Consider the following 24,889-nt stretch of genomic DNA (forward strand, 5'->3'; position numbering starts at 1 on the left):
TTCCAATCTCAGTGGATAAGCTCCCTTTCTTCTTGTGCTAGTCTAAACTGAGTAATGTAATCTTCTGAGGCTCAGCGTCCCTTTGTGGCAGCTGGAGGATTGGGGTAGAAAGGGGAGGAGTAACTGCTTACAAATCACACGTTCCTCTTTAAAGTAAGATTTCAGGTAATTAACTGTTACGTATGCAGGGCAGAGATTCTTAATGCAATCTCACTTTGACAGACAGGTTGACAAACATAGGATAAATTTAAGTTAAGAAAGCCTGGGAGAAGCAAATTAGTCAGAAGGATCTACCATGGCTAGTTTCCTAAGGTTGCTATAATTTTTCTTATTCCTCTTCTCTGTTATAAAACTAAGTGCTGTAAATCACTCTTTTGTCCCTAATTACTCGGGGTTTAGCTGATTAGACTTAATGGTAACTTGACAACTGTTACTATTAAATTATTTTTTATTCAGAAACTTTACACTTCACATTTGTTTTCTGTTTCAAAGAACTAATTTTAACAAAAGGGAAGTCTCGGGATGGGAACATGAGGTGAATAGTATATAATCAAAATATAAAAGGTGGTAAAACTGTCAGTCGACTGAATCTCTTGGACAGTGAAAAGTTCCATCACCCCACCAGCAGTTAGCTGGGGAGGATAAGAACTAAACACTGACAGTAATGTCATGTTTGTATTTCTTTCGGCATCAAGTAATAAGCACATTATCACAAAATCAGGCTGGTCTCCCAGCAGGGAAAGGAGAATGTTTTGTAAAAGGTGGGATGCTCCCTTCCTAATCCCCAAGTTATCTGAAATTCATTAGATCCTGAAAGAACAGAAAAGCTTCAGAGGGAAAACACAAAGAAACAAGGTAAGTGTCAAGGAAAGAGAATGTGAGCCAGGGAGAAAGAACCACTGCCTCCTCTAGAATGGAACGAGACCCTGAAGGACCTTCTCAGTGAGAACCAGGAGTCACTAATCTACGGTGACTGAGTTAGTCACAAACTGTATGCTTCACAATCTCTACTGAGCAGTATCTTTGTTCCCCAGGACTTGCCTTTTGCCTAATTCTCTTCTTGTTTCACTTTCTCCCTTGGACACCACAATCACGCTAACCTTCCATTAGCACCTTGATCCTGTTTCCAAGTCTGTCTTAGACAGATCTGAATACTCTCCTGAGTTCTGGCTCCAGATCACCAGGGTCCTTTAGGACATCCGTCCTAAACTGGCTGGGAGCCAGCAGGCACCATATACAGTGATAAAATCTAATGGCCACATACCTTGTGCAATCCAAATAATCGACCTCCATTGTGTAGCCAAAGCAGATAAAGAGGTTTTCCCAAGAATAGTACAGGAACAGAAACTGCTGCCACAACTAATAAAAACTTCTGGACATGACTCTATCAAGGCAAGAGGTAAAGTAAAAAAAAAAAGAAAATCAAAACAAGGCTAAAACGGGCTAAAAAAAAAAATCAATGTTTTGCAAAACTGTACATAAAATAGCTACTTTCTTCCTTTAATCTGTATTCTTAGTTTGTTCATTTATTCAACCAGAACAAGCAGAAAATCATTCTATTGCAAAATATATTCAACTGAGCTAGTTTTTTCCCAAAAATTCTTATTATTTCTTATATAGACATAACCACATGGTCTAACAAGTTCTCTCTCTTCCTGTTTTGTGAGAGAATTGAACTTAAGACTCAATGTATATCTCAGGAATATTCTTCTCTAAGATGGAATCAGCCCAAGACAAGGAAAATGTAAGTAAAGTGTAATATGCTGCACTGAGCTTGAGAAAAATGAAATTCTAATTAAAACTAGACCCTGAAACAGTTATTTCTGGCAAGAAGTGGGGTAAAGAGGAAGAATTGTATCATCAATAAAACTTTTTTTGAAAAAAATTCTTAAAAACTTACATAAAAGGTTTAGTGGGAAGATCCTAAGTGGGAAATACTTATGTATCACTGATTCAGACCTTTAAAAATATAATTATGTTTGGACAATGTCAAATAATATATACTGATTTTTACTTCTGTACATTTAAGAAAACACCACTTCAAGGACCTGTGATTTCATCAGGCAGGTAATGTCCTCCCCTGACACAGAATGCAAATCATTAGCAGATGGCCTTCAAGAATTGTCGTGATCAAGAAATGCGTCCTTCTGGGTAGCTGGGTGCTGAGTCTCTCCACTTTAGCCACTTAGGTTGCTCTACAGATGAGAAACACAATTTGTCTCCAGGGTGAGGCTTGAAGCCTTCCCATCTCAAATGGAGCTAAGGTAGCAGAGCTTATACTCTGCTGGCAAAGCTTTACAGAATCCAGCACCACTCCAATGCAGGTTAAGAGGCATTAGGATATGATATGGATAAAAAAAACTAGAAAAAAAAAACAAGAAAAATATTTGTGCTTATTTATTAATACCTGATCTATTCTCTTTTTAAAAACTCAAAGAATTAAAACTAATGATTCTGCTCAACAGTGTCTTACAATGATTGACATTTTTAAAGCTCTCCAATGCTTTTCACTGTCTTAAAAGTCCACAAATGCACAGTATTTCTTAAAGGACACTACAGCATTTAACATAACTCCAAATGTACGTGTCTTCTCAGATCTCACATTGTTCTCTTTTAATTTAATTTAATTATTATTATTTTATTTAATTTAATCAATTAAAGCCAACACTGGGGAAGCCTGATAATGACCATTCTGTTCTGGTGTGACTGACAAATAATCCTGCTAGAACTCAGCTAGAAAGTGTTTGTCAGGATTATGAAGTCTGTGAAACAAAAATTATTTAAACGTATTAAATTAAATTTATATATTTGTGCATGCTACTTATCTACTGCTGAACTGTTTTCCCCCTCCTCGAAACTCTATGAAGAGAAAAGCCATGCCCTATTATCTTTGTCTCCCTTGGTACCTTAAAATAGTCCTTTATAAAAAAGAGAGATTTTATCTTTTTCTTGAACTACTTCTGAAAGTGAAACCTCTGCTGGTTCCACTTTCAGCATATCTAGTTTGTTAGTTCAGTTTGTAGTTGTAGTAAAAACATTGGCACAACTGTCTGAGAAGAACAATTTCTATGGTGGCCAAAAGTACTCAAAGAATAGCTGCCCACCTGTCCTTGATAAAGTCCACTTGCTGCTCCGCCAGATGGGAATAAAAACATGTTGATAAATTCAATTAAAATGCTGGGTGCGAGCCTAGAATTTGCTGCTGAATAAGTGAGCCACTTATAGATGATCATGAATATCAAGTATCCAAAGATGCAGAGCATGAACAAGAGTTCTGGAAGGCATACCAAGTAAATATTGAACTTCTTCTTGAAATGCCTAAAAAAAAGGAGTCACCAATTACTAAGGAGAACAAGATCAAACTAAAAGACAATAGAAATAAAATCAAGTCCATGTCTTTTAAACTCTTTGTAGTTGAGAAGAAAAAAAAACAAGCCACATTCGGTTAATGTCACATGCCTTAGAAAGTTGTGCCAATATTTTAGTTCCAACCACAAACTGAACTGACAAACTACATGTGCTCAGAGTGATATCGGAGAAGGTTTCACTATCTGATACGATTCAAGAAAAAGATAAATCTTCTCCCATTAAGTTAGAATAACAGATCAGAGGATTTAGAGTAGAGGTATCAAACTGAAAGCTGCCAACAATTGCCACTCAGACCAAAATGTAACTAAGAAATATTTAACATAACTAGAAATTCAATACAACACAGATAACATAATTCTGCAGTTTTATAAGTCAACATGCCACCCACAGAGCTACATTTCTATTTAGGCTTTTTTTTTTTTTTTATTCAGGGAACTTTATTTGATAAAATGTTACAAAAGTCAGTGTGGATTTGTTAGTTCTTGCCATTTTTAACAGGGTTGATTTTTCAATGGAGACACGGAGAAAGTTTTCATTTGGATGTTCCATAAAACAAAGTGTAAAATGGAATAAAACTGTTGTCCACGAGTGCTGTTTTATCAAGGTCAGCAGTTAGTACATAGGAAAATGTTAAGTTATCCCAGGTTTAGTGCATAACACGCAGCACTGAGTTTTATGTCCAAACAGAAGATTGAGATGTCTCCAGAAAGACCCTTAAAACAAATATTTTAGGGAAAAACAGCTTAAGTTATGATTAAGATACTTCAGGGAGATGCCTTTAAGTTTTCTCAAATCTTTTAGTTAGAACATATTTTAAACCTATTATGTACAATATTTTAACATTTCAAACAAGCATCATAGCATTTAAGCAGACATCTCCACAGGGACATTATCCTGGCTTGGCCAATGTATGTCACCTGAAAATAAAGAAAATAACTTTGCAAAATAGGCTGACACTGAAATATTCACATTTTGGGACATCTAGTCACAGTTTGAACCTTTCCTAAGAATGTTCAGTTCTACTAGTCATCAATAAAAGATCACCAAATGAGTCAGGACATTGGAGAGTCATTGGAAGAGCTGGTTTTGTCCCTCAGCTATCTGTGATATTTAATCTCATGCTGCTACCATGAAATGAGGCCCAGAGGCAGGCTATCAAAGCCTGAATTTCCAATAGCTACCTAGGAGTAGGGATCTAACAACTTTGTTAAATATATGACATCCCTAAGCTTTTTTTTAAAATTGGCAGTGCATTCCTTTTCAAGATTTTGCCTGGGTATTTGTTGACTAGAAAACTAAAGCAAAATTTGTGTAAGTTCTTTTTTGCTAGTGTCAAATTGGGGGTGGCCAGAAAATAATACATTTAAAAATCAAGAGCAAGCTCTTCAAAGAAAAGTCCTGATTTTTACCCTTGACTAATTCATATGCAAACTGGTAGCCATAGGAAAATACAGCTAAGAATTTCTAGTTTATCATCTCAAAGATGTCTATGATTTCCAGTTTCCAGTACCAAATCAGTAGCAAAATGTAATATTTTCCTCAAAGATAAAAAGTATTTTTCTTTAGCAAACATCACTATTAAAAAATTTCATTTTTAGATTCCGGGCAGTAAAAAGTTTTTTCTTTCTTGGAATTGTTATGTATTGCATATTTCCATTGGAAGGAGTCTTCTTCAAAAACAAGTTGTACATAAACAGGCTGTTGTGTCGAGAAGCTGAGGATCCAGAGAGCTTGGTTTGAATTAGTGCCTTGCAATTATTAAGACTAAAGCCATTTACTTCTGTTAACTCTTCGGTCTCTTTCAGATTAGAATCTTCCAGAACATGATTACTACCTCCGGAAAGATCTTTTTGAGCAGCATCTATTCCAAGAACAAGTAAGAAATTGTCTTGGCAATGAGATTTACTCCAGAGGCATTTTGAAGTATATGTGCCATCTTCATCTTGGAGAATCCTCCGGAGTTTTCGAGACTCAGAACAAAAATGCTTCTTTACAGGTTTGCTGCTAGTATTTTCTTCATTATATTTTTCTAGAAAATGGTGTAAGGTGCAAATATCCTCAGTCATTTGTTGTACTGGTACTTCTTGAAAGACAAGCTTAAAAATATTCTCATAGCTGAGATTGGCCTTACTAGGTGAAATAGCAGCAGTTTCCCTCATACTATCAAACTGCAGACTGCCACAAGAGTTTGCGGCACATCCAGTTAAGTTAGGGTCGCTTTCTCGCGTCCCGGGGGCTGACCATCGCTCCAGAATGTCCAGGGTGTTGAAAGTGTCCGACTTGTCCAAAGTCTCGCTGAAGCCCTCGAAGTCCCCCCAGGAGCTGTTGTGTTCCACGGGGCCCAAGCTGCAACCGTCAGACACTTCAGGTTGCCAAGCAGCCCCGAAGGCAGCATTTCTGGCTTGGCTTTCCAATCGCGGAGCCCCCTCTTCACAGTCCCTGCTCCCGGGGACATAATTCCCCTCGTTCCCTTTGGGGGACTCGCTGACTAAAGCTCTTTTCACCGCCTCCACGAGGTCACTGAGGAAAGCCCCACTGGCATTCTCCTGTCCTCGGGAATTTTTGGTCTCGGGGCGCTGATCCTGCATTTTCAGCAGGGAGATTTTTCAGGGGAGATTAAAACAAAAAACACCGGCTTGTGTCAAAGAAACCAGAGAGGTGCCCGTGCCAAGGGGCCATTCACTTCTTCCTTTGCCTCGAAGGAAGGAGACGCCGCTAGCGCGGCAAGGTTGCTGCCCACCTCGGGGAACTCGGCCTTTCCATTCAGGGACCTGTCCGGGGGTACGCGTCCAAGCTGGGCACAAAGCGTCGCCGGTTGCGCCGTCGCTGCGGGTGCGCCAGCAGCCCTGGCCAAGGAGAGAGCCGGACTGGGGAGGGTCGGGGTGGGCCGGGCCGGGCCGGAATGGATGCTCGCTGGCCGGCCCCGAGCCCGCTGCCCCGGAGATGGAGCGCGGCCGCCCCGCGGACTCCCCGGCCCGGCCGGCTGGCGGTGACAGGCACTGTCCCCTCTATTTAGGCTTGATACCAATGATACAGACCTATTCCAAGCTGCCGTGCTTGGCAAGTGAATTTCTGGAAAACTAACAAAACTATTTTAAAGATCACTTTCTTTAAACAGAACAAATACACTATAAAAATACATTTTTAAAAAATTCACTTTAAAATCATTTCTAAAGGAATCACAGAATATTTTTTAATACAGTATGCCCAGCTGCCTTTTGTTCAATACACCGCTTAATAATGCACCATATATGGGAGCAAAGACAAGTCATAGAAACTTGACTTCCAAATGCATCTTCTGAATTTTATACTTACAAGTGGTTAAAGATTCCAAGAACAACTCCAAAAGTCATGTGTGTAACTCCAAAAATCACAGACATTTTCATTTTGAAAGAGTTTAAAAAACTGAGACGATTTGTGGCCAAATTCCAAATCTGAAGCCAAGATAAAAACAAACACAATTTCTTTACTTTGCCAAGAACAGAGAGGTAAAACTAAAGCAGAGGTGAAAGAAGTCTGGCTTTAATTAAAAAAAAAAAAAACATAATTTTCTAGTTGAAAGTTTAGGGCTTACACCTTGATTCCTGCATTCTCGTCCTATAAAATGGTTACAGATTATCAATCCATCTGGCTCTTAAAATGCTGTCAACAGGAGGATGCTCTTTTGAAGGAGGGGGCAAAGTATTTTCAAGCTTCATCATTATATCACAATTTTTACTAAAACACTGCCATTATATAGAGAATGTCTAAGAAGTAAGACTGAGTAGAACTTGACATGAATGATGAACTTAGAAATGGGAATTGGGTTTCTCCCCCAATTAATCTATATGCACCCAGAGCCTTCCTAATAACCATTTTGACTTGTTTACCTGTTTTTAAATATAAATTCCTGAAAGCTAGAAATCTTAAACCCCTACAAAAAAATTCAATGATAAAATAATGAGCCTCACATAGTAGGTAGCAAATAAATTCTTAACTGATCAAAATTTCTACTAAGAAGTTATTAAGAAACTCAACTCTCAATAGGGAAAAAAAAACAAAACTGAGGCATTTCATATCTACTCATTAAAATAACATTTTCAAAGTTCAAAGTATCATGATGGTCTCTAATGTCTCTTCTAGCTCTTTCTTTCAAGATCAGGGGATAAAAGGGAATTCACACCTACAGAATAGATGGCAAAAACAACATACATTTTGCTGCCAATCTGAACAGGACTCAGTATGTATGAGTGCCAAAGCTCAGTAAAATGAAGCATTCATAAAACTTTTTTCCCAAAAAGTAAGAATTTTCTCCATATTTCTCCACATCTCTAAACTAAGCAATTCTGAAAAGCTAGCAGAAAACAGTTCTAATATTCCAAGTTGGTGGCTACCCATGGAAAAATATAATGCAAAGAAGAGGGGGGGAAAAGGCACTAACCGGATCTATGCCAAAAGGATAAGCACCTTGGAACACACCAGTAGTATCTGGATCCAACTGAAGAAATGCATTGGCCTTTATATCATTGTCACTGTAGCAAAACAAGCATAGTAATAAAGCTTAAAAAAAATAATAATGATAATAATAAAACAAAAATTCAGGGTCTCATTATATTCCTTGTGGTCAGGAAGATTTACCTTCTGTTCTCATAAGGAAATTGGAAGGCAAAAGATGCAGACAAGCCTAGGCAAAGGATTCTGCCTTTGGAAGTGGATGGAGTCAACAGAGACCACGGGGATAAGGAAGGAGTAAAGGGGTAGGGGATAGGGGGGTTCCTTTAGTGTGCTTGGGGATTGTATTTGACATCATCTAAGTCCTCGTAAGGAGGATCCAAGTTGATTTAGGCTGGATGCACTCCCTCCTGTGCACCACACGTTTGCTAAAAGCTTGTGTTATGAAATGTCTAAATTATGCTGCAGAACCAGAGGGCAGAAAAAGAGCAGAGCAAGTATTTTGAGGGAGGTAACTGAAATAGGCAGCATGAATGCTTTTCAAAATTTAACAATTATTTGGTAATAAAACCGAGGCACTTACTCCCAGTGACCTGAAGTATTGGTGTCATCTAGAGTAGATTTAAACATCGCTGACACATTCCATCCAGAGCCAAACAGGTTAACTGATTTTGAAAAACAATCATTATAGATGAGGCCTGTGTATACTGAGAACAATCCCATCAGCAAAATGACATAGCGGCCATCAAAGAACATTTTCATGATCTGTAAATAACAAAAGATAAAATCAGTTTGTAGATTATATAAAGGCAGAATATTGCAATTCTTATGAATTCTACTTTTACTATATTTTTGTATTTGAATAGCACTCAGATAAAAATGGTCACAGAACCAGTCACCATGCTGTTATTAATCTTTTTTATTTAATGTTGCACAGATGACTGCCCAGGGGAAAAAACCCTGCTTTTTTGCTGAAGCCATGGAAGTTCATCACCTGTGGGCCCACAAAAAATGTGCTCAGTACAACTCCAGGTGCCTGTTCTAACGTGGTTTTTATTTGTTTTCTAGGTTCCTACATTTTGAAAGCTTTTCAATCCATAAAGATTGAGCACCTGTTTGACAATATTATCAAAAACGTTGCTCTTAAATTTTTATGGATCAATGTTATGTCTAGATGACTGAGCTGATAATTTTTTTGTTCAGGATATTTTGAAGTCTATAATTGTGGTATGAAGATTTATCTATGCAAATCAGTGAGACAAGTATAATTCTAGCCACCACTCCATGTCTTATTAGGTGTTTAGTTAACTGTGAAATTTTTATAGTTTGAAGTAATATATTATACAATTTCTACTATTTGTATAACCTAAAGTTACGTGGAAACTAAAATTCCTCATGAGAACAGCTAAGCAGTACAGTGGATTGAGTACCAGGCCTGGAGTCAGGAAAACCTGAGTTCAAATCTTGCCTCAGATACTTAAATGACCTTGAACAAGTCACTTAGTCCTGTTTGCCTTTGCCTCCTCATCTGTAAAATAAGCTGGAGAAGGAAAAAGCAAAACCTTTGCCAAGAAAACCTGAAATAGATTAAAAAAAAAAAAAGCTGAACAACATCAAAACTTCTTCATGTGTGGCAATGTCACTTACGTAAGAAGAATAAATACCCTACAAGTAGTTGATTTTCCAAGCTCCTCTTGGAAATAAGTGTACTTTGTGGGAGAGCACAAAGAATACCAGGCCTAATGTCAGCAAGTTCAGCTAGAAGCCTGGCCTTCCTAGTCTCAAGTCCTTGGTTAAATCATCTAATCTATAAGTCAGTTTCCTCCTCTGTAAAATGAGAATAATACTTGCACTATAAAATAATGAAAGTCACTCCAGAGACTTAAAAGTACTTATAGTAAGTCAGCTATTATCATGATCTTTTAGATTGCTGGTGTCAGTATCTTGCCAATGGATATCTATTCCAATTACCTCCTTTCACCATTACAATAAGTGCTGGGTTTTTCCACTATTGTCATCCATGCCATACCATGGGTAGGAGGGGAACCCTGGGTTCTCCAAGCCTATGCCCAAAAAGCACAAGCTCTGCTGGGTTCTACCAGACCAGAAGGCTCTCAAGCAGGAGGTTGGTGACAAAGCTTCGTCCAAACTAAAGAACTGAGCTCATTATCAACAAGTCAGACAACAAGTGATGAATTCTGAGTCCATATTTGTAGTAAATAAATCTGATAAAGGTCTCACTATTAAAACACAGAGAACTGAATCAAATCTAGAAAAATAAGAAGCCTTCCTTCAAAAATTTATGTTTAAAGGAAATGAATAGGCAATTTTCAGGAAAAGAAATCCAAACTACCAATAGCTACATTAAAAAATGTTCTAAATCATTAATAGGGAAATGCAAATTAAAATAAACAGATACCACCTCACACCCATTAAATTATTGATAAAAAAAAAAAAAGACAAAAAAGAAAATAGTCATTAAACTGCATATTCTTTGATAGTGATACCACTAGCAGGTTTATAACCCAAAGAGATCAATGAAAGAGAAAAAAGATACTTTTTGTAGTGGCAAAGAATTGGAAAATAAAGGGCTACCCATCAATTAGGGAGTGGCTGAACAAGTTATGATGTATGAATGTAATGGAATACTATTGTGCTGTAAAAAAATGCTGAAGAGGACGATTTAAGAAAAACCCACACAGATTTATATGAACAAATGCAAAATAAAGTGATAGGAACCAGAACAACAATTTACACACTTAAAGCATTGTAAAATATTGTAAAGACTATCAACTTTGAAAAACTTAGTAACTTTGATCAACACAATGATTCAACACAACTGCAAAGGACTCATAATAAAACACGTTATCCACCTCCTGATAGACTGAACTCAAGAATGCAGATTGAAGCATACTTTCTTCTCTTTCTTTTTCTTTCTCTCTTACCCTTCATTCCCTTCCTCTTCTCTCTGATACAGCTAATGTGAAAATCTGTTTTGTATTACTATACAGATTTGTAATGGGTGTTAGGGTATGTTTTCTTTTTTTTAATAACTTTTTATTGACAGAACCCATGCCAGGATAATTTTTTACAACATTATCCCTTGCATTCACTTCTGTTCCAATTTTTCCCCTTCCTCCCTCCACCCCCTCCCCCAGATGGCAAGCAGTCCTTTACATGTAAATAGGTTACAGTATATCCTAGATACAATATATGTGTGCAGAACCAAACAGTTCTCTTATTGCACAGAAAGAATTGGATTCAGAAGGTAGAAATAAGGGTTTGTCTTCTTAATGAAGGGGGAAAGGAAAGGGAAAAGAGAAAATTTAGAATCAAAAATAAAATAAAATTGAATAAAAAAAAAAAAAAAAAAGAAGTGTTCCTTTATATTTGGAATAAGCAGAAAGCAAAGACCCCTATATGTCCTGATTTTTTTTTTTTTTTCTTTTTACCTCATCTTGAGAATGCTTCAGTCTGGGATGGTTTTCATTTAACACCAACAGGAGGGCAAATAAGAACATGAGAAAGCCATGCCCAAAGTCTCCAAACATCACAGCAAATAAGAAGGGAAATGTGATGATAGTGTAGAGGGCTACAAAAGAAAGGAAACAATACATTTGTTTGACAATACCTGTTGCTGTTAGGTCTAACTAACTTAAATTCTCTCTCTAATGCTACATGATAATCTCAACATTCTCCAAAATGATTAAGAGAATTGTCAAAGGCTGAAAGTCAAAAAGATTATAAAAAGTAATAGTCTTTTTAAAATTTTTCAAAACGTTATACTCCCCTGTTGAAGAAGAGCAATTCTACATGGCTAACTGACCTGGATTTACTTCTCTATAGCTCCCAACTCCATAGGCATCCACAATGTTCTGGAATCCTTCTGTAAATTTGTTGGTTCGTATCAGAGTTGGAGGTGTTTCAGTTGTTGGGATGGTGTTCATAAACGATGGGATTGTCACTCCACTTTCTCTCTTTTCACATACAGAGAAAAAACAAAAAAAAAGATTCTCCAAAAATCACGTGAACAATCATTTTCATAGATTCACAAATACAAAACATAAATACAATTCTTTTTCCTGGTCAAAAGCAATGGCAAAAATCACAGCAGGCTGCTATTACAAGAAAAAAATTTCTCACAGCACAAAATATGGATATTCTGCAGGTCAAAACCTAACAAGTAACTAATAAAACAGGTGAGCCAGATGTCAGCCCCACACCTGAACAACTGTCATAAAACATGGAGTACAAGAGAACAGGACCCAAATTCTGGTCTTGTCACTTTCAGAAGTCTTGACATATGAATGCATTATTTCACTCTGAGTGAAAATGGGACCACTACTAGTAGTTCATGCTCATTCCTTCAGAGAACTGATGCAGAGTGAGCACTCTGTAAACCTAGCACACCCTGCAAATGTGGCTCTTAACCCTAATGATCTCAAGAACCAATGTAGAAATTTGTAAGGATCATTCTGTCTTTCCATACTGGCCACTTTATATTTGCATCAGAAAAATTGTGTGATATGACATGGCAGCTACATGAAACCCTTTCTTTTAAAATGTCCTTTTCTTTATCTTCTGTCCTGAGGCAAGGCACTGAATATGTCTGGGACTCAGCTTTTTCATCAATTATAAATGAGAGTTGGATTCCCATTGCTCAGGTCTTCCAAGGACATGCTACTGGGTAACGCATCTAGAGGAAAAGATTTGGGAGTTGGTGAGGGATCAGATATATGCAGCCAGATAGGATCTTAGATATCATCTGCTCCACCTTTCATTTCCTGGCTAAGGAAAGAGTGGTTCAGAGAGGATTCACAGAAAGGCTGAGATCCTCTAAGTATAAATTCAGAATTCCTTCCTTCCAGAATACATCACCTTTTTCTGACATTCCCTAGCTATGTAGCTCTCTTGAGGCTCAGGAGTCTCACCTAAAAAAATTGATGATATCACAGAGAATCTCATGAGATAAAGTTTACAAGGTGCTTTCCAAACTTTGAAATGCTATTTATAGGTTAATTTTTATTATCATCACTTAATCTTGCTGAGACAACAAGCAAGCTCTATTGCCCTCCCATTCTAGGCTCACTATCCATAAGAGGCCCTGAACAAATGCTTGTGGAATGAGGGGCTGCTCCTGCCTAAAATGGGAAGTACACCCAGATTACGTATTTTGTACTGAAATATTTCAGTTCTCTTTTCATTTTTCCTTAACGATAAGGCAGTTTTCTCTATTTTAGTTGTGAGGCAACTTACAGATCCCTCCAGCAGAGCCTGACGCAAATTGTGCAGATCTGCCTCTGGACACCAGACTTCAGCAATGAGACACTTATTTGTGACGTCAAAGCTGCACATGTTCAGCGTGTGATAAATGGCCTTCATCTTCTGCACTTGGACAACTCGAGTACAAACTGATTCAGCAGCTTTGCTTAACACCTGCCTTAAATAATCCTCAGTTTTGTGCAGCACCTTGGTTAAAAAAAAAAAAAATTATTTTAATGAAGTCATAAGTAAAATTATACTCAGGAGCCTGGAACTTCCCTCCCATCACTAGCCATTAAAAACTACCAACACCAAGAAACGGAAATGCTCCGTTAGTGATGAAAAAATGTAGAGACAAAAAATCAAGACTGACACAACACATCCGAAAACCCACGTATCCTTCATAAAAGAAACATGCCTCTGTGGTTTACTACCCACCAGAGGCTCTGAGTTTCACTTCAATATATACTAACTGGTTTTTCACAAAATACATACCAACATATCAAGGCAAGTAGAATTGCTTATCACTGAAAATATGCTTTAGTTAAACACTATAATAAACACTTTTTATTTGAAAAAGTAACATTAAAAATATTCTCAAATGAAATGATCTGACCACTCTAGAACCATGCCCAAAGGGCTATAAAACAGTGCATACCCTTTGACCCAGCAGTGCCATTACTGGGTCTGTATCCCAAGGAAATCATAAAGGAGCATGTGCAAAAATGTTTGTAGCAGCTCTTTTTGTGGCAGCAAAGTATTGGAAAATGAGTAAATGCTCATCAATCCCAGGGAATAGCTGAATAAATTGTGGTATATGAAGATAATGGAATATTATTGTTCTATAAAAAATGATGAACAATGACTTCAGAAAAGCCTGGTAAGATGTATATGAATTGATGCTGAGAGAAACAAGCAGAACCAGGAATATACATTGTATACAAGAAGAACAAGGATATACAATGATCAACTACAAAAAACTTGGTTCTTCTCAGTGGTTCAATGATCCAAAGCAATCCCAATAGACTTAGATAGAAAATGCCATCTGCATCCAGAAAAAAAGCTATGGAGACTGAATGTAAATCAACACATGCTATGCTCACTTCTTTTTTCTGTTGGTTTTTTTTTTTAAATCTTTCCCATGGTTTTTACCTTCCACTCTGATTTTTCTCTCTGAACATGATTCGTAAAGCAATGTATATTAAAAATAAACTGTTAAAAAAAATGGACACCTCTGAACACAATATGTAATATTTATTATATAGTCATTCTTAAACTGGAAATCCATTGCTTTATATTTTGAATCTCTTATTTTCTGCTGTGCACATGGCAATATTTTATTGGGGTTTTTTTTTCATATTTTCTATTTAAGTTTAAAATAAAGTTGTAAATATATAGATTTTTTTTCTTACCTATCTCCCCTCCCTCCAATCTAAGCTCTGCCAAGAATCCATTTTTTAAACCCATGCCACTCACTATTCCCTAAGGTTTCAATAAGGTTTAATAGTCACATAACAATGAAAGGGAAAGAAAAACAGTAGGTACTTTTCCCCATCATCAACATGCTGGTATTTACCTTGTCATCAACCTTCTCAGAATCAGAAAGTCAAGTTAATTGAAATACAAATCAGAAAGACTCTAAGATTTCATCTGACACTCAGCATAGCAGCAAAGACAAGAGTGAATTCTGGAGGGGTTGTGGAAAGACAGGCACATTATGTATTAATGGCTGGTGGAGCTATGGACTGATTCAACCATTTTAGAAAGCATTTTGAAATCATGAGAAGAAAGCAATAGCATTGTCTGTTTTTTCTACTTCAGAGATTCCACTAAGTGGAATATACCAAAAGGAGGCCCGTAATAAAAATAAAAGCCCTATATATTATAGAATATTTCAAACAGCACTTTTTGTAATAACAAAAACATGGAAGCAAAGCAGACCCTTATTGACTAGGAAACAGTTACATGTTACAAATGTTACAAAAATTGTAAATTATTAATTAGACAACTACAGAGAAGCATGGAAAAATGTAAAGTGAAGCTAAGAGGACACAAAATGACTACAGCAAAGTATATGGAAAGAACAAATAGAAAACTACCACAACTGAATGCTGTGAAGGAAATGACATAAAATACATCCCCCCTTAGCTGCAATGCAACAGAGGGAGACCAGAGTCCACTATCCTGTGAGCTCAAAGACAGAGGCTGTCTTCTGCCTTCCTCTTAGTGTCCAGTATTAGAGCCTGACATATAGTAGGTATAAATGCCTACTGACTTGTTGCCTTGACCATGAGAATGAAACACTAACATCAGATTTTTTTGACAAGTGGCAAATATGTTTGTAAGTTTTGCTGATCTTTTTTTTTCTTCCTCTTTTATAAAATTCTAGAGAACAGGAAGAAAGATACAATGGGAAACAGATGATGTTAAAACCAAAGATAACCAAGAAAGTTTCTTCTTAAAAAAAAAAACCCACAAGAAGTGAATTGTTATGGTCTATAGCTGAAGGAAGAGAATACAACCACGTCCATCTTACTCACAGTATAAAGATCCTGTATTCGTGTATTTAGCCCCTCATGAACTTCTTTTCGTTCTTCAACAGTACTGGGGTAGGGGTAAACGTGGCAGTGATAACTAGGAATAACAATTAAAACATATTTTGCACTTATTAGATGAAGCAACTTTTAAAGTTAAAAGTAAACATTCCTTTACCACACAAGTCTTGTAAAACAAGGAGGCAAGGGAGCATTCTTCATCTTTTAGATAGATAGGTAAGTTATTAAGCACTTACTATGTGCGAGACACTGTACTAAATGCTTGCAATACTAATACAAACAAAAAGGGAAGACAATCCCTACCTTCCCTGTCCTCTCAGTATAAATTCCCATTATTCATCTCATAGTTTCAAATTATATCAAATTTATCAAACTGTCACAGACCAGGAACAACAGTAAGCATCTTCTACTAGAAACAGTGGCAAAGGGAAAAAGAAATATCCTTTTCTCTCTCTCTGTGTGTGTGTGTGTGTGTGTGTGTGTGTGTGTGAGAAACCATTTAAAATAGCACATTTTATAGTAACAAAGAATTAGAAGCAAAGTGGATGCTCAGCCTTAGAAAAAGACTGAACTGGGGGCAGATAGATGGCGCAGTGGATAGAGCCCCATTCCTGAAATCAGAAGAAGCTGAGTGCAAATCTGATCTCAGACACTTAACACTTCCTAGCTGTGTGACCCCAATTGCTTTGGGCGGGGGAGGGAGGGGAAAGAGAACAGATGAAAAAGACTGAACCAATTTGTGGTCTGTAAGAATAAAAGGAATATTAATTCAATGCAAACAAACAAAACACTAATATAAGTTCAGAGAATCTTGGGAGAAATTGTATAAACTGACAATGCTCAGAATAAGCAAAACAGGCCAACAATATACACAATGACCACAATAATGTAAAAGAGAACAACACTGAAAGATTTCAGAACTCTGATCAATGGCAGTGACTTTGGAGGACTGAGAATGTGCCTACTACCTCTTAGGAAGGAGTCACTTACAGGGGGAATTGAAGTGCCGTGTTCAAAAACAACCAAGGGTTTACTTATTTTGCTGAACTATCTTTACTGTTACTAGCAAGAGAGGGAGGAAAGAGAGAGAGATCATTTCAAAGTAATAATGATGTTACAAAAAGAACATCAATAAAAACATTTTTTTTAAACTACAGGAGGTACCAACAAGGTTAACCACCAGCACCGAGTCCTGTGTAACATTACTGACTGAGCAAATAGCTCTCTCCCTCTCTTCAATGCAGAAGTGGAGAATTACAGCATGGAATGCTATATATATTGCTCTAAATAGGTGATGTGTTTGGTTTTATTTTATTTGGTTTGCTTTTTCTCCTCTTTTAAAATCTATGTAACAAGAACAGGGTCAGGGAATATATTTATAAATGAATGTATAAGATAGACACCGCATAGAGGGGAAAAGATGGAAGCTGAAATACTTGACACAAGAAGCTTCTGGTCCCAGGGTACTACACTTTAGTTCCTCCTCCCTCCTGTCACTCAACCTCTTCCTGAGGACACCACACTTCACTCTCTGCCTGAACCACACATCCAGAAAGAATCCAGGGGTAGCTAGATGGCCCAGTGGAGAAAACAATGGCCTGGGAATCAGGAGGACCTGAGTTCAATTCTGACCTCAGAAACTTATTAGCTGCATGATCTTGGGCAAGTCACATAACCCCAATTGCCTCCCAAAAAAACCCTAAGTTTATTATATTGACCCTTAGAAGACATTATTATCCATTTTCCAAAATTTTTCTACATGCAATATAACTGCCAATATGATCACAGAACTGAATTTCAGAATGGGCGATCTATGACATTGCCTTTAATTTAGAAAAGAATCCAAGAGGTTCAAGTCCCTTTTGCAAGCATATGAGTTTTTAAACACCACCAACAGCATTCTAATTGAAGCCCTCCAGCTCCAAAGAGAATCCTGAGGTCCAAAGAATACAGGGCCATAACTAGAAACTAGAACTTTTAGGTTGATGCTCTACAGCTCTAGTTGTTCTCCTTACAGTTCAGCCAGGTTATCCAGACCCTGCCCACAATGGTTACCTGGGGACAATTGTGAAATACCTGGGCACCTACTGCAAAAGGAGAATTGAAGACTTTCAGAATTTATAAAAAACACAGTTGGGGACTAAGGGTTTGGTTGGTTTCTCTAAGAATACTGCCAGACAAAGTTCTTAGCAAAAGACTGAAATAGTTACCTAAAAATAACAGATAATATTTGGATAAAGGTGATTACACAGAACAAAATGATATAATTGTTATTTCTGTCCTATAACAACATGAATCTTTTTAAAAGAAAAAGATAAGCTCCAGTACATAGTTGACATAGTTCCTACTTTTAAATTATTCAAAATTATCAAATAAAAGATATTTAAAAATTCATTTTATGCTAAAATGTTGAAAAAGACCACTTCACAAAGAATTATAAAGAATAATAAACAATGTGAACACATTATTTCTCTTACCAATCACAAATCTTCTTAACTTTCTGGCCAATCTGATCGCCCCAAAAGGATATTAAAAACACATACCATTTTGTGACATCTCCCTAAAAAAGAAAGATAACAATTATTCTTCCTTTTACTTTAATTTTTCAAAGTATCTCAATTCAAACATTACAACATTCTCACAGTTAATGTCAGAAATAAGTTTTGAAAAGAAAAGTCTTTGACAAACAGAAGACATTAAGGAATTTCATCCTGCCTTTAACTGTGTGCACACCATGTGAGATTTTTTTCAGAATATTGTAGGGTATAACATAAGAAAATACAAAAAGAATTTGTCTTTCTGCTGACTTCAACTTTGTCTTTCTGCTAACTTCAACTTAATGCCTAAAAAGTTCTCCCAAAGGACCCAAGGAATTACCAAAATAAGAGCTCCAAAATGCTACCATTTTTTTAAACCATTCTTTCTTAAGACACTACAGAGACACTGAAGATCCAGTTGATGTGAACCTGCAAGATCAGGATATGGGAAGGATTAATCTGGAGAGGCAGAGACATACATAGAAATTTAGCCGATTCCAATGTAAACTAAGCATTCTCACTCAAAAATAACAGACGAAGACTGACCTGACATGGGAATCTAGTTGAGATGCTAAAGCTAGAAAGTTAAGTAAATCAAAGAAAATTTCCACCAGCATAAAAAATTATCATAGAATTTAGAGACTTCCAAAAGAAGAAATGAGAAATTCTTTAACTATAAGCAAAAACTCAAAGAAAAAAATGGATTTTTTTTTAACAAAGGTGACCCAAATGCCTAGATGAAATGAGAAAGAAAATAAAATTTCTGAAGAATTAGAAGGATAACAGCTTAGAAAAAAAGGTAACCTTAGCCAAATAACTGACTCCCCGAAAATAAAAACAGATCAAACATAAACCAACGACTAGATAAGATACATATTAGAACAAAATCAAAAGATTGAAAAAATAGAAGAGAGTCTAAATAACAAAAACAGCTGACCTGGAAAACAGATCATGCAGAAAAGGAGAAAAAAAAATCACCAGTCTCCCTGAAATGTATGATAAAAAGAAAAGTCTGGACATTCTATTTCAAGAAATCACGAATGAAAACTCAATCTATAAGGATGAGAGGACAAACTGAAGAGAGAAAGAAACCCCAAAAGGAAAATCTTTAGAAATGTTACAGTCAAATCTAGGACTCCCATGCCAAACAAAAAATACTTTTAAGCATCCAGAAGGAAGCATTTAAAGTTCCCAAGAAGCAGAGTCAGGATCACACAAACTTGCCAACTTCTAGTAAAAATGAGGAAATCTTGCAATACAGTATTACAAAAGTCAAAAATAGTATTACTTTACAATAAGGAATAAGGTATCATCCTTATAGAAAAAATAGGGCTTTCAAGAAAATAGAGAATTTTCAAGCATTTCTGATGAAAAGAGCTGAGTAGGAACTCTGAAATACAAATACAAGAGTCCACAGACCCCTAGAAGAGGAATTTTATAAAAAACAACTAAAAGAGGAAATAAGATGATGATATGCTAACAATATTCTAATAGTGGGAGAAGAAAACAAGTATCCCTCTAGAATCTTAATGTTCCCAAAGGACACTGAAGGAATTAAATTTAAAACAAAAAAAATTGGGGGAGGAGAAAATAGTTCTGAGTTTTAAAATGGAAAAAGTAGAAAAAAAATAAAAGGATTATATTAGTGAAGAAAAAACAAGGGAGTAAAACCTGTTATTTCCCATAATTGGGGCACATGAAAAGAGTAAATATATAAAGATGAAGGGGGAAGGGAAGTGAGACTTAATTTAACCTCATTCTTAAATGAAACAGACAAAAGAGGATGGAACACAAGATATATAGATATAGAAATACACCAAATTCAACAGTTTACACCAAGGACAGGAAAAGCGAAAGAAGTTAAGAAGGAAAATAATGGGAATTATTTCAGGGAATAGTCATAATAAAAATAAATTTCCCGATACTGAATAATGTATTAAAAAGTTAAAAAAGTAAATAAATAAATCTAGCATCTAAGAGGATGTCCATCAATTAGAGAATAAACTGTGATATAAATATAATGAAATATTACTGCATTATAAAAAAATACTTTAGAGAACTCTGAATACTATGAATTGTTGCAAAGTAAAATCAACACTAGAACATTGATACAAAGATATCAATGTTGTAATGAAATGAAATTTTGAAAAACTTCAAAGTATTAAGAACTTCAGATAAGTGTAATGACCAACCATACCCTCAGAGGACAGATGATGAAATATATTACCCATCTTTTGACTGAGAATTGATTCAAGGTGCAAAAAGAGGCACATGCACGCATGGGTGTGTGTGGCTGTGTGATTTGTTTGGCCCTGAAAGCCTTCCATAAATTAGCCCAGTACTAACTTTAATCTTCTTATACTTTACTCCATGACTCAGTATCACTGGCCCTTCTTCTTATACTTTACTCCATGACTCAGTATCATTGGCCCTTGCTCCACCTAACTCCATCTCCTGCCAGCAGGCATTTTCATTGGCTGTGCTGCATGCATAGAATTTTCTCCGCCTCCATTTCTGTCCCCAGAATTTCCTGTTTTTCTTCAAGTCCCAGATAATATCCTACCAACCACAAGAAGTCTTTCCCAAATTCCCTTAATGCTAATGCTCCTTTCTTTTGATTTCTTATTGTTCAGTTGTGTCCAATTCTTTGAGACTCCATTTGGGGTTTTCTCAGCAAAGAAACTGGAATGGTTTGCCAATTCTTTCTCCACTCTAGTGATTATCTCCAATTTATTTCTGTGTCTGTGTGTGTGTGTGTGTATGCACGTGTGAATGTATGTGTGTTTGTGTATAAAAATAAAATTTTTACATAATTGTTTGCATGTTCTCACTCCCATTAGACTGTTAATTCCTTGCCAGCAAGAACTATTTTTGCCTTTTATTCCCAGCACTTCTTAGGGTACCTGGCACAGAACAGGTATTTATATATGCTTATTAATTTGATCATGGATTTCTTTAGCTGAACTGTTTATTTGTAATGGGAAAGTTTTTTTCTTCTCTTTCCTTCTCTGAGCTTTTAAATTGAGGATAGAAGGAGGCTGAGGTAGAGAGAGAGAGAGAGATTAGCAATAGTGAAAAGAAAAAAGGGCAATGGTAACACTTTTTTAAATCCACAGAACAAACGGAAACAGTAGGCAGGATAGATTTTAAAGTAACATTAAATTATATACTTTTCTTTAAAAAAGCAAGTGGTATGAAACGGAAATTCAAATTTTCATATGCAAATTTCTAAATGCCCCTGCTGTTTATAGGGAAATGTTTTTTGGGGTTTAAGTTCAAAATAAATTTTTTTAAAAATCATAATAAAGTAAGGTTGGACTAAATGGCCTATAATGGCTCTTTTAATTCTAGATCTATGGACTCTTATGATGCGACTTTGAAAGGAGAAAGAAAACAATAAACCATTAAGGAAGAGAAAAGAAGAGGCAGGCAAGTAAAGGCAAATCTATTTATATAAAGTTCATGTAAGTCTCATCGCAAGAAATATGGCCATCTAAATACTTGCATTTGAAAAATACAGACCCAAGAAAAGACAATCACTACATTCACTTACTGTCTCTGGATCTTCAAGGCACTCATCCAGTTCTGCATGAGTCACAATGGTATAACCTTTACAAACTCTCCACAACATTTTTTCAAATGCTTCAACTTTAGTTTGGTGAATTAAACCTGACACAAATCTAGGAAACAATGCAGAATAATTACTTAACAAAATTGTTAAATTACATAACAAATAAACATGGACTATCAATGTCCCTGAACTATATAACATAACTTCAGCACTGGCTAAGTATTGTATGCCTATGGAACCACTGATGAAAGGGGGCCGGGTTCATTTTGCTAGTGTAAAGAATCAATCAGAGTAGCTCATTTCTTCAAGAGAACTTTGAGGTTCACCCTTCATGTATATTCTACTTCAGAACTTTGTCACGGCTTGGTCAAGACCTTGTCAAGTACAGGTCCAGTAACAGACCATCCATATCTGTAATGCCAAATAAAATATTTATAAGATATTTTACTGATTAAGAAAGTGATAAAGAAAAAATTTTACAGGAAAAAAAACATAAGAATTGCAAGGCAAAAGAATGGAGGAGATTTTTTATTTCGAGATTCAAATTATACTATAATTATCTAAGCTTAATTAAAAAGTAGGTTAAAAGGTCAAACAAACAGATTCTATCTGTTTACATTTAGAACCAATGGCCTATTAGAAACTAGTATTTGATGAATCCAATATCAAGAAAGGAAGTTGTTAGACAGTAATAGATAAAAAATAGTATCAGAGCTGCAGCTTGTGACACCAAAATAAATTCCACTTAGATCAATGATTTAAACACAAAAAATTTATCTAAAAATAAGAAAATAGTGGAATGTGATGTTACAACTATGGTGAAGATAAAGATTCTTAGCCAATGGACAAACAAAAGAAATTACAGGAGACAAAACAGAGTGTGCATATAAATATGTAAGGAAACTGATACCTTCTGATTTATTTTATTAAATGATAAAAAAGCAACAAAGGTTATTCAATTCAAATGAAATAAATGCATAAAATACTACAATATTTTCTTATATTTATTTCATTTAATTAGTTTTTAACCTGCTTTTTAATTTTTTAAATTTTTCTCAATATTTTATTTTTCCAAGTACATGTAGATAGCTTTCAGCATTCATTTTATGTTTCTTTTTTCCCAAATTCTCCTCCTTCCCTTCTTTACCTCCCTCCGCCCCCAGACAGCAAACAATCTGATACAGGTTAAATGTCCTTTTTTAAATCCTTTTAAAAAATATTTCCATTTAATCTTAACTTTTAAATGAGATTTAATTGTTAGATAGAACCCATTTTCACTTTACAAGAAATTTGAACCTAAGCACTACATACCCCAATTTTGCACCCAGTCTCTGCATACAATTGTAATCCAACAAAGAATCCTTTTCTAAAGAAGGAAATTCTTCATAACTGGGTTCAAACTACAAAAAGACAGATAAGAATACCATTTACAGATATTTTAGTTAAGATTTTTGTAAATAATAACAATAATAAAGGGATGGAGACAATGGACTTTTTTTTTCACTGACATGAACTTCCAGCATAAAAATTTCTTTCACTGATGCAGATCAGCAATTCATCAATTAACTTATAGCTAGGGAGTTGTTCCTTCTCCTCCAAATTACCTTGCATGGATTTTGTATATACCTTGTCCTTATTACAGATGCAAATGTTGCTTCCTGTGATAGAAAGTAAGTACCTAAAGAAATTGTTTTGTATCTCCAATACCTGGTCCTGGGCCTGATACACAGCAAGTACTTAAAATCCTTGCTGACTGACCCCAAGAAGTGATGTGATTTGCCCATACACATACAACCAGGAAAGTATGGATTAGTATAGCTTCACTTTAAGAACTGCAAAAAGTCTTTCTTACATTAGTTCATTTGAGCTTCACAATAACCTTATGACATAAATATTATAGGAATTATTATCCTCATTTTACAGGTGAGGGAACTGAGACCTGGAGCACCTCAAAGATCTGAGGTCTATTTCCCTTGGAACTCAGCATCCTATTCATTATTACTATGCTGCCTCACCATGAAAACTACCTCATATCAGGATATCAAACAAGTTTTTAGAGCATCACACATTTTAGGCTCAGCTACACCTAAAACAACCTATTTTTGAGATACAACTCTGCAAGTCTGCTAAAAAAGTAAACTTTAACCCATTTTTTAACTTCATTAGGCCAATTGTAAAACAAAAAAAAAGGTCAGATTTCAGTTTGTCATAACAATCCTCTGTTCATATTATTTTTACCCAAAGTACTAAACTATTCTTCAATGAAAATGAAATCAGTTTAGAATATATCAATTTCTTAATAACGTCTGTGTATTTGCTACAAAAAAATAAAATAAGTATATGCACATGAAAATAAATTTTTTGGTATGAAATGGGATTCAGTATGGCATTCAACTTGGCAGAAATTATGAGGATTAAATATCTAATATCTAGAAATAGATTTCCTCAAATGATATTTTGTTCTTCCTTTACATCTAGTAAATATATACTGGAAAAGTGAAAAAAAAAATGAAAAAAGTTCATTTCAAATTTCAACTAAAATATACACTAAGTTCTCAATTACTATGTTAACTAATGGCTACCCATCTTGCAAAATCTTGTTAAGTTTTTGTATTCTGAATTTGTCCTCTAAAAAAACATGTGCTACAGTCTGTAGACTGGTGAATCTGTGCCTGGTATTAAAGGTAAGCTCCAGAGCAAACAAGGACTGAATCACCTGGTCCAGAGCTTGGCACATGATGGGCACCCAATACTTGTTGAATTGTATTGAACTGAATTCAGTACCTCTATGTTCCTTTTAACAAAGGTTTTGGTCACTCTTAACATGTGCGTATACTCAATCAGCTCAAGCAGGTTTTTTCTCAGTTTTTCTTTGTTCTTGGTGACTTCTCTCAATTCAACCTCCAGTTTCTGTAATTGTTCCTAGAAATAAAAATGAAAATTAAGTTATTTAGATTTTTGAACAGCTCAGGTCTGACCATATCACCCTTTCCCAGCCCTACTTAACCTTGCTCCTTCCTATAATTAAAGTTTTCTTAGATTTAGTCCCCTCCATTCTGTGCTAGGTACATAGTAGGTTCATGGTATATAGTAAGCATTTAATAAGGATTTGTTGACTGTCTATGGAAATATTTCAGAGTCAGTATTTATTTCCTATTCACTTA

General features: G+C 35.8%; 2 protein-coding genes across 2 annotated transcripts in view; both read right to left on the reverse strand.

Annotated features, from left to right (window-relative positions):
* ATP6V0A2 (ATPase H+ transporting V0 subunit a2) overlaps nucleotides 1–24,889 on the reverse strand; it is a 40,411-nt gene that overhangs the window by 8,197 nt on the left and 7,325 nt on the right. The window contains exons 4-16 of the mRNA XM_051972651.1: nucleotides 24,510–24,647; nucleotides 23,037–23,125; nucleotides 21,708–21,834; nucleotides 18,095–18,177; nucleotides 15,603–15,696; nucleotides 13,057–13,269; nucleotides 11,627–11,777; nucleotides 11,253–11,392; nucleotides 8,384–8,565; nucleotides 7,790–7,880; nucleotides 6,685–6,803; nucleotides 3,105–3,318; nucleotides 1,265–1,384 (exon numbers count right to left, since the gene is read on the reverse strand). Coding sequence (XP_051828611.1) covers nucleotides 1,265–1,384; nucleotides 3,105–3,318; nucleotides 6,685–6,803; nucleotides 7,790–7,880; nucleotides 8,384–8,565; nucleotides 11,253–11,392; nucleotides 11,627–11,777; nucleotides 13,057–13,269; nucleotides 15,603–15,696; nucleotides 18,095–18,177; nucleotides 21,708–21,834; nucleotides 23,037–23,125; nucleotides 24,510–24,647 — 1,761 coding nt within the window. The remainder of the gene's footprint in view (nucleotides 1–1,264; nucleotides 1,385–3,104; nucleotides 3,319–6,684; nucleotides 6,804–7,789; nucleotides 7,881–8,383; nucleotides 8,566–11,252; nucleotides 11,393–11,626; nucleotides 11,778–13,056; nucleotides 13,270–15,602; nucleotides 15,697–18,094; nucleotides 18,178–21,707; nucleotides 21,835–23,036; nucleotides 23,126–24,509; nucleotides 24,648–24,889) is intronic.
* On the reverse strand, nucleotides 3,780–6,232 carry LOC127545393 (uncharacterized protein CLBA1-like). The gene has a single exon (XM_051972652.1). It carries the CDS (start codon nucleotides 5,955–5,957, stop codon nucleotides 4,932–4,934), a length of 1,026 nt encoding a protein of 341 aa, XP_051828612.1. The 5' UTR covers nucleotides 5,958–6,232; the 3' UTR covers nucleotides 3,780–4,931.

The sequence above is a fragment of the Antechinus flavipes genome, chromosome 1 (assembly GCF_016432865.1).
Source record: "Antechinus flavipes isolate AdamAnt ecotype Samford, QLD, Australia chromosome 1, AdamAnt_v2, whole genome shotgun sequence".
In the NCBI taxonomy this organism is placed as follows: Eukaryota; Metazoa; Chordata; class Mammalia; order Dasyuromorphia; family Dasyuridae; genus Antechinus; species Antechinus flavipes.

What these genes read in the sequence shown, in the direction of transcription:
- LOC127545393 (XM_051972652.1), bottom strand. Translation starts at nt 5,957, where the DNA reads ATGCAGGATCAGCGCCCCGAGACCAAAAATTCCCGAGGACAGGAGAAT.